The sequence below is a fragment of the Salvelinus fontinalis genome, chromosome 33, assembly GCF_029448725.1.
Source record: "Salvelinus fontinalis isolate EN_2023a chromosome 33, ASM2944872v1, whole genome shotgun sequence".
Classification (NCBI taxonomy): Eukaryota; Metazoa; Chordata; class Actinopteri; order Salmoniformes; family Salmonidae; genus Salvelinus; species Salvelinus fontinalis.
Window position 1 is genome coordinate 12,553,226 of NC_074697.1, and position 9,755 is coordinate 12,562,980.

The 9,755-nt window shown below is 46.1% G+C and overlaps 1 protein-coding gene across 1 annotated transcript in view; it reads right to left on the bottom strand.

Moving 5' to 3' along the window:
* Positions 1–8,667, bottom strand: part of LOC129831724 (GDNF family receptor alpha-4-like) — a 512,247-nt gene extending 503,580 nt beyond the window's left edge. The window contains exon 1 of the mRNA XM_055895115.1: positions 8,081–8,667. Coding sequence (XP_055751090.1) covers positions 8,081–8,123 — 43 coding nt within the window. The 5' untranslated portion in view covers positions 8,124–8,667. The remainder of the gene's footprint in view (positions 1–8,080) is intronic.
* Between the last annotated feature and the right edge of the window lie 1,088 nt (positions 8,668–9,755).

Here is a 9,755-nt window from a genome sequence, read left to right on the forward strand (position 1 = left end):
TCCCTCGGGACCGGACGGTTCCCTCCCTCCCTCGGGACCGGACGGTTCCCTCCCTCCCTCGGGACCGGACGGTTCCCTCCCTCCCTCGGGACCGGACGGTTCCCTCCCTCCCTCGGGACCGGACGGTTATCTCCCTCCCTCGGGACCGGACGGTTATCTCCCTCCCTCGGGACCGGACGGTTATCTCCCTCCCTCGGGACCAGACGGTTCTCTCCCTCCCTCGGGACCGGACGGTTCTCTCCCTCCCTCGGGTCCGGCCGGTTCTCTCCCTCCCTCGGGACCGGACGGTTCCCTCCCTCCCTCAGGTAAGCTACGGTGAAACTGTACCTGGCACATGGCTAGCAGCCCAAGACAGGGTGAATCTCTCCACTGTGGCTGTCACCTATTCCCCTTTAGCTTTCTACCATAGTCCACTTCCATCTGGTCCTGTATATGGAGGTTCACACAGGCTGCCTAATTTTGATATTTTCCAAAATAACTGGTCTGAGAATGAATGAAGCGTGTTGGGAGGCAGACAAATGCATAACACAGGCAGCAGCTGAGATCCACAGCAACACAGAGCCACACACACACACACACACACACACACACACACACACACACACACACACACACAAGGTTACTAAACACGGGACTAACAATATATTCCTCCCGGTGAGACACACGGCGGCTCTACGACCCTGAACGACTAGCGGAGGATGTGTACAAACAGCTAATAGACCATGTGAATTACAACTATGTGAAGATTTAATTACATTAAACAAAAACTATTTAACGAGCGGAAATCATTTACACGCAGAGAATCATTATCAGTATCGTTGTTTGGAATAGGGATTTATTTTGTTGGGATATGAGTAAGAAGACTAGATATTATAGTATCTGAAATGGTTGTTCCATGTAGAACATGGCAAGGTAAGTATTTCTGTTTGTCCAAAAATGAAGGAGTATACTGTTTCAAGAAAAGCTATGTGAACAGAAAGGACCGACAACCTATTACAGATTCTGATTACAAGATGATGAAAGGTTGCAGGGAAATCACTGGACCGTCGCCATCCTCACAGTAACAAATTAAACCAGGAAATATGAATGCAAGCAACAAGCAAAGCAGCCTCTTTCGTCTAAACTACTGACTACAACACAAACGCCCCCATTGTAACAACACAGCAGCAGTCGGGATACGTTAGGATACGTTAGGATACGTTAGGATACGTTAGGATACGTTAGGATACGTTAGGATACGTTAGGATACGTTAGGATACGTTAGGATACGTTAGGATACGTTAGGATACGTTAGGATACGTTAGGATACGTTAGGATACGTTAGGATACGTTAGGATACGTTAGGATACGTTAGGTTACGTTAGGATACGTTAGGATACGTTAGGATACGTTAGGATACGTTAGGTTACGTTAGGTTACGTTAGGTTACGTTAGGATACGTTAGGATACGTTAGGATACGTTAGGATACGTTAGGATACGTTAGGATACGTTAGGATACGTTAGGTTACGTTAGGATACGTTAGGATACGTTAGGATACGTTAGGTTACGTTAGGTTACGTTAGGTTACGTTAGGTTACGTTAGGATACGTTAGGATACGTTAGGATACGTTAGGATACGTTAGGATACGTTAGGATACGTTAGGATACGTTAGGATACGTTAGGTTACGTTAGGTTACGTTAGGTTACGTTAGGATACGTTAGGATACGTTAGGTTACGTTAGGTTACGTTAGGTTACGTTAGGATACGTTAGGTTACGTTAGGATACGTTAGGATACGTTAGGATACGTTAGGATACGTTAGGATACGTTAGGTTACGTTAGGATACGTTAGGATACGTTAGGATACGTTAGGTTACGTTAGGATACGTTAGGATACGTTAGGTTACGTTAGGATACGTTAGGATACGCTAGGATACGTTAGGATACGTTAGGTTACGTTAGGATACGTTAGGATACGTTAGGATACGTTAGGATACGTTAGGTTACGTTAGGTTACGTTAGGATACGTTAGGATACGTTAGGATACGTTAGGATACGTTAGGATACGTTAGGTTACGTTAGGATACGTTAGGATACGTTAGGATACGTTAGGATACGTTAGGATACGTTAGGTTACGTTAGGATACGTTAGGATACGTTAGGATACGTTAGGATCCATCTCCTGTAGCAACTACAGCTCCCTGTGGCGCCGATGAAGAGCCACCGTGGCTTTGCCTCGGTGCAGTCTGACGGACAGTTCGATGGCCCGCGCTGTAAGAGACTCTCTGCTGTGTTGACATCTCCCTGACAAGGTGAAAACATCAGCAGAAACACACTAGGGAAGAATGACACCTCAGCGCCAGCCCACTGAATAGGGACTCTGCTCTGCCGTGACGTGTGTGTGTGTGTGTGTGTGTGTGTGTGTGTGTGTGTGTGTGTGTGTCTCCACTGAATAGGGGCTAGCCGTGACGTGTGTGTGTGTGTGTGTGTGTGTGTGTGTGTGTGTGTGTGTGTGTGTGTGTGTGTGTGTGTGTGTGTGTGTGTGTGTGTGTCTCCACTGAATAGGGGGTAGCCGTGATGTGTGTGTGTGTGTTGAGCAGCTTCACTGTGATGTGTGTGTGTGTGTGTGTGTGTGTGTGTGTGTGTGTGTGTGTGTGTGTGTGTGTGTGTGTGTGTGTGTGTGTGTGTGTGTGTGTGTGTGTGTGTGTGTGTGTGTGTGTGTGTGTGTGTGTTGAGCAGCTTCACTGTGATGTGTGTGTGTGTGTGTGTGTGTGTGTGTGTGTGTGTGTGTGTGTGTGTGTGTGTGTGTGTGTGTGTGTGTGTGTGTGTGTGTGTGTGTGTGTGTGTGTGTGTGTGTGTTGAGCAGCTTCACTGTGATTGGGTGGCTATGAGGAGAGGCAGGGTTTCTGACTCCTGGTGCTCTGTGATTGGGTGGCTATGAGGAGAGAGGCAGGGTTTCTGACTCCTGGTGCTCTGTGATTGGGTGGCTATGAGGAGAGAGGCAGGGTTTCTGACTCCTGGTGCTCTGTGATTGGGTGGCTATGAGGAGAGAGGCAGGGTTTCTGACTCCTGGTGCTCTGTGATTGGGTGGCTATGAGGAGAGAGGCAGGGTTTCTGACTCCTGGTGTGCTGTGATTGGGTGGCTATGAGGAGAGAGGCAGGGTTTACAGTTACAGTAGTGTTGGAGGGAGGATACGGTGTCATGTGTATAACCGGTACCGTTACAGTAGTGTTGGAGGGAGGATACGGTGCTATGTGTATAACCGGTACCGTTACAGTAATGTTGGAGGGAGGATACGGTGTCATGTGTATAACCGGTACCGTTACAGTAGTGTTGGAGGGAGGATACGGTGTCATGTGTATAACCGGTACCGTTACAGTAGTGTTGGAGGGAGGATACGGTGCTATGTGTATAACCGGTACCGTTACAGTAGTGTTGGAGGGAGGATACGGTGTCATGTGTATAACCGGTACCGTTACAGTAGTGTTGGAGGGATGATACGGTGCTATGTGTATAACCGGTACCGTTACAGTAGTGTTGGAGGGAGGACACGGTGTCATGTGTATAACCGGTACCGTCACAGTAGTGTTGGAGATGGATACGGTGCTATGTGTATAACCGGTACCGTTACAGTAGTGTTGGAGGGAGGATACGGTGCTATGTGTATAACCGGTACCGTCACAGTAGTGTTGGAGGGAGGACACGGTGTTATGTGTATAACCGGTACCGTCACAGTAGTGTTGGAGGGAGGACACGGTGTTATGTGTATAACCGGTACCGTCACAGTAGTGTTGGAGGGAGGATACGGTGTCAGGGTGGCTAAGAGGATTGTGGGCTAAAACAATGTTGTAACCGTGCCGGGGAGTGCCAGGGGGTTCCAGGGAGTGCCAGGGGGTTCCAGGGGGTGCCGGGGAGTGCCAGGGGGTGCCGGGGAGTGCCGGGGAGTGCCGGGGGGTGCCGGGGAGTGCCGGGGAGTGCCGAGGGGGTGCCGGGGGGGTGCCGGGGGGTGCCGGGGAGTGCCGGGGGGTGCCGGGGAGTGCCGGGGGGTGCCGGGGAGTGCCGGGGGGTGCCGGGGAGTGCCGGGGGGGTGCCGGGGGGGGTGCCGGGGGGGGTGCCGGGGAGTGCCGGGGGGTGCCGGGGGGTGCCGGGGGGTGCCGGGGAGTGCCGGGGGGTGCCGGGGGGTGCCGGGGAGTGCCGGGGAGTGCCAGGGGGTGCCGGGGGGTGCCACGGGGTGCCGGGGGGTGCCACGGGGTGCCGGTGGGTGCCGGGGGGTGCCGGGGGGTTAGCAGGTCCAACTGGGTCCTGACATTTCCTGATGGTGTGGAGCTCAGGGTCACACACAGGCATTTATGCACACACACACACACACACACACACACACACACACACAATACACACACACACACACACACACACATGCACACGCGCATGCCGGCACATACAGAATGCTCTCTGCAGATATAACTTAATATGTATGACAAAGTCTCACGAAAGAATACCGCTCTTCTCAACACATATTTGATGCTCATCTAGTATATCTATGTCTTACTGATGTGGATCTTTATTGCCTCAAGCCAGTGAATCCCAAACAGTTAGTCTATCAAGGACACAGCTACGTTTTATATTATTTTTTTGTCCTTGAAAGACTAAATGTTTCACCGGTTTGATGAAACATAGATCCACATGAGATAGAAAGGCTTGGGACAATATAGATCCACATGAGATAGAAAGGCTTGGGACAATATAGATCCACATGAGACAGAAAGGCTTGGGGAAGTATAGATCCACATGAGATAGAAAGGCTTGGGGAAGTATAGATCCACATGAGATAGAAAGGCTTGGGGAAGTATAGATCCACATCAGATAGAAAGGCTTGGGACAATATAGATCAACATCAGATAGAAAGGCTTGGGGAAATATAGATCCACATGAGATAGAAAGGCTTGGGGAAGTATAGATCCACATCAGATAGAAAGGCTTGGGACAATATATATCCACATCAGATAGAAAGGCTTGGGGAAATATAGATCCACATGAGATAGAAAGGCTTGGGGAAGTATAGATCCACATGAGATAGAAAGGCTTGGGGAAATATAGATCCACATCAGATAGAAAGGTTTGGGGAAATATAGACAAACATCAGATAGAAAGGCTTGATGAAGATTGAGGAAGTAGACTGAGTAGTGAGTAGAGAGTGACTGTATACTGAGTAGTGAGTAGAGAGTGACTGTAGATTGAGGAAGTAGACTGAGTAGTGAGTAGAGAGTGACTGTAGACTGAGTAGTGAGTAGAGAGTGACTGTAGACTGAGAAAGTAGTCTGAGTAGTGAGTGGAGAGTGACTGTAGATCGAGGAAGTAGACTGCGTAGTGAGTAGAGGGTGACTGTAGATTGAGTAGTGAGTAGAGAGTGACTGTAGACTGAGTAGTGAGTAGAGAGTGACTGTAGACTGAGTAGTGAGTAGAGAGTGACTGTAGACTGAGTAGTGAGTAGAGAGTGACTGTAGACTGAGTAGTGAGTAGAGAGTGACTGTAGACTGAGTAGTGAGTAGAGAGTGACTGTAGACTGAGTGGAGCTACTCTAGATTACATTGTGTGGCCCAAGACACACCCTATTGCATTTGGGATGCACCCTGAATGACGAGCACGGTCTCTGTGGTGCTGTCAGTCCTCAGCAGTTAACCTGGATATCACATTACCATTCATACTAACTATATAACACACAGCCTTCACATACTAACTATAAAACACACAGCCTTCACATACTAACTATAAAACACACAGCCTTCACATACTAACTATATAACACACAGCCTTCACATACTAACTTTATAACACACAGCCTTCACATTACCATTCATACTAACTATATAACACACAGCCTTCACATACTAACTATATAACACACAGCCTTCACATACTAACTATATAACACACAGCCTTCACATACTAACTATATAACACACAGCCTTCACATACTAACTATATAACACACAGCCTTCACATACTAACTATATAACACACAGCCTTCACACACTAACTATTTAACACACAGCCTTCACATACTAACTATATCACACACAGCCTTCACATTACCATTCATACTAACTATATAACACACAGCCTTCACATACTAACTATATAACACACAGCCTTCACATACTAACTTTATAACACACAGCCTTCACATTACCATTCATACTAACTACATAACACACAGCCTTGACATTACCATTCATACTAACTATATAACACACAGCCTTCACATACTAACTATATAACACACAGCCTTCACATTACCATTCATACTAACTACATAACACACAGCCTTGACATTACCATTCATACTAACTATATAACACACAGCCTTCACATACTAACTATATAACACACAGCCTTCACATTACCATTCATACTAACTACATAACACACAGCCTTCACATTACCATTCATACTAACTACATAACACACAGCCTTCACATTACCATTCATACTAACTATATAACACACAGCCTTCACATTACCATTCATACTAACTATATCACACACAGCCTTCACATACTAACTATATAACACACAGCCTTCAAATACTAACTATATAACACACAGCCTTCACATTACCATTCATACTAACTATATCACACACAGCCTTCACATACTAACTATATCACACACAGCCTTCACATTACCATTCATACTAACTATATAACACACAGCCTTCACATTACCATTCATACTAACTATATAACACACAGCCTTCACATACTAACTATATAACACACAGCCTTCACATTACCATTCATACTAACTACATAACACACAGCCTTCACATTACCATTCATACTAACTATATAACACACAGCCTTCACATACTAACTATATAACACACAGCCTTCAAATACTAACTATATAACACACAGCCTTCACATTACCATTCATACTAACTATATCACACACAGCCTTCACATACTAACTATATAACACACAGCCTTCACATTACCATTCATACTAACTATATAACACACAGCCTTCACATACTAACTATATAACACACAGCCTTCACATTACCATTCATACTAACTACATAACACACAGCCTTCACATTACCATTCATACTAACTATATCACACACAGCCTTCACATACTAACTATATCACACACAGCCTTCACATTACCATTCATACTAACTATTTAACAGACAGCTTTTGGGGACACTTTCTACGAGGCATACACATTTAATGCCTAGTATAACATGTATAATGCCTCGTTGTAATACTCTTTTTGGTGCCTTATAACATTCGCTATAAGATAATAATGAACCTGCCACAGCTACTACACCGCGTTTAACTTCTACAGACATGATCGTTGAGAACAGCACCCCGCTCACAACCTCCTCACGCACATTCAAAGTCCGGTAGAGAATTGAGAGCATAGCCCGGCGTTTACGGACTGTTACCCATTGTAGTGTTACACTATATAGCACACTGAAAATGTGTATGTTTGAGAACACGTTGAGAAGGGAATATTATTCACACGCACACATCGATTCAATCTCCCCACTACAGCCAAATGCGCAGGAAAACCCGGAAACACGTTCATTGGCTACCGCATTGAAGCCTACAACCAGAGAACATTTAATGAGCGTCTAGGAAGTTTGAATACGACCGTCTGACCAACAGCAAGCATGAGTAATATTAATAATAGTAATAAGTAATATAATTAAGGTAATTCCAGAACCCAACACTCACTGCTTAGCCTGCAGCCTTGTAGAACACGGGTTGTCGGGAAATATGTAGGCTACAGCCTATGCATTTACATCAGTTTGGCAAGCATCCCTCATCCACAAAATAAAAAGCGCAATACTTCACAGTCATTCCATTGAAATAGAGTCAGAGCTGTACATGGTCTGGTGCATCAGAAGAATATAGATGGATGAGAATATCGTTCACACACACACATATTGATTCAATTACCCCCCCCACCACCACCACCACCACCACCACCACCACCACCACAGCCAAATACATCACGTTGCATCCCTCATCCATTAAATAGCCTGACCAGCCATTCCATTCAATTAGTCAGAAGTGTTGTACTCACCAATACGAGCCAGCTGGAGAAAGAACAGCCAAACGAAGTCCATTCTGGATGGTGACGTTAATTTGAACTGTAGGGATCCTGATTGTGGTTGGAGTTTTACGTGATGAATTGCCTCCCCTCCCAGCGATGTTGAAATTGGCACCGGATAATGATGTATGTTTTGTAAAGAACACTGCTCCGTGTTGTTCCGTGAAGAGTCTCTCAGTACATAGACGCCAGATACCAAAGCATGGTTTGAAAAAACGTGATAATGAAATACATCCTTTGAAAAACTCAAAACTTTTGACAGATATACAAAGATATGGGCTGCAGACAGTGTGCAAAGTCTAGAGATGTCAGGAATATGCTACATTAAACGTTCTCTACACATTCACTGGAATAACCGTAATCATTCCACAATAAAAGTAAATTGTCTCTTGGTCAAACTTTGTGTCGATACGGAGCTAGAATTATTTCCCCTTACGTCGATTTGATTCGTTGGTCCTGTTTTCCGTTTGGGTTCTCTTCGTCGCTCAGTCGATCAATGTCTGTCCACCACCTGCGCACCCAGTGTGAGAAATCGCGACCGAGTCCAATCACAGACACTACACTCCGTGCCCTGTCAGCAGTAGCCCAAATGCCGGCAGATGGCGATATTGAGTCGTTTCAACCTACCGTCCAAAGGCATTGTATGGAGCCTAGCGTTCCCCGGTGGATCTGTTAGCACATACAACATTCTCCAGTCAGGCTACAAAGTCCTTGATTTCCTCATAAACTCAATTTAATTGCGAGAAGGGAGAATAAAAATGGGAAAATATGCTAACTTTATGAAACATCCTTTTACAGCACCATGCTAGAGTGGATAATGTTTCTTCCTGATGTCCGGCCCGCATTCATCCAGGGAGTAATGTTCGGCCCACATTCATCCAGGAAGTAAACAAGAGACTGCAGCGACCTGACTGGCTGAACGTGATAATGTTTCTACCTGATGTCCGGCCCACATTCATCCAGGAAGTAAACAACAGACTGCTGCGACCTGACTGGCTGAACGTGATAATGTTTCTACCTGATGTCCGGCCCACATTCATCCAGGAAGTAAACAACAGACTGCTGCGACCTGACTGGCTGAACGTGATAATGCTTCTACCTGATGTTCGGCCCACATTCATCCAGGAAGTAAACAACAGACTACTGCGACCTGACTGGCTGAACGTGATAATGTTTCTACCTGATGTCCGGCCCGCATTCATCCAGGAAGTAAACAACAGACTGCAGCGACCTGACTGGCTGAACGTGATAATGTTTCTACCTGATGTCCGGCCCACATTCATCCAGGAAGTAAACAACAGACTGCTGCGACCTGACTGGCTGAACGTGATAATGTTTCTACCTGATGTCCGGCCCACATTCATCCAGGAAGTAAACAACAGACTGCTGCGACCTGACTGGCTGAACGTGATAATGCTTCTACCTGATGTTCGGCCCACATTCATCCAGGAAGTAAACAACAGACTACTGCGACCTGACTGGCTGAACGTGATAATGTTTCTACCTGATGTCCGGCCCGCATTCATCCAGGAAGTAAACAACAGACTGCAGCGACCTGACTGGCTGAACGTGATAATGTTTCTACCTGATGTCCGGCCCACATTCATCCAGGAAGTAAACAACAGACTGCTGCGACCTGACTGGCTGA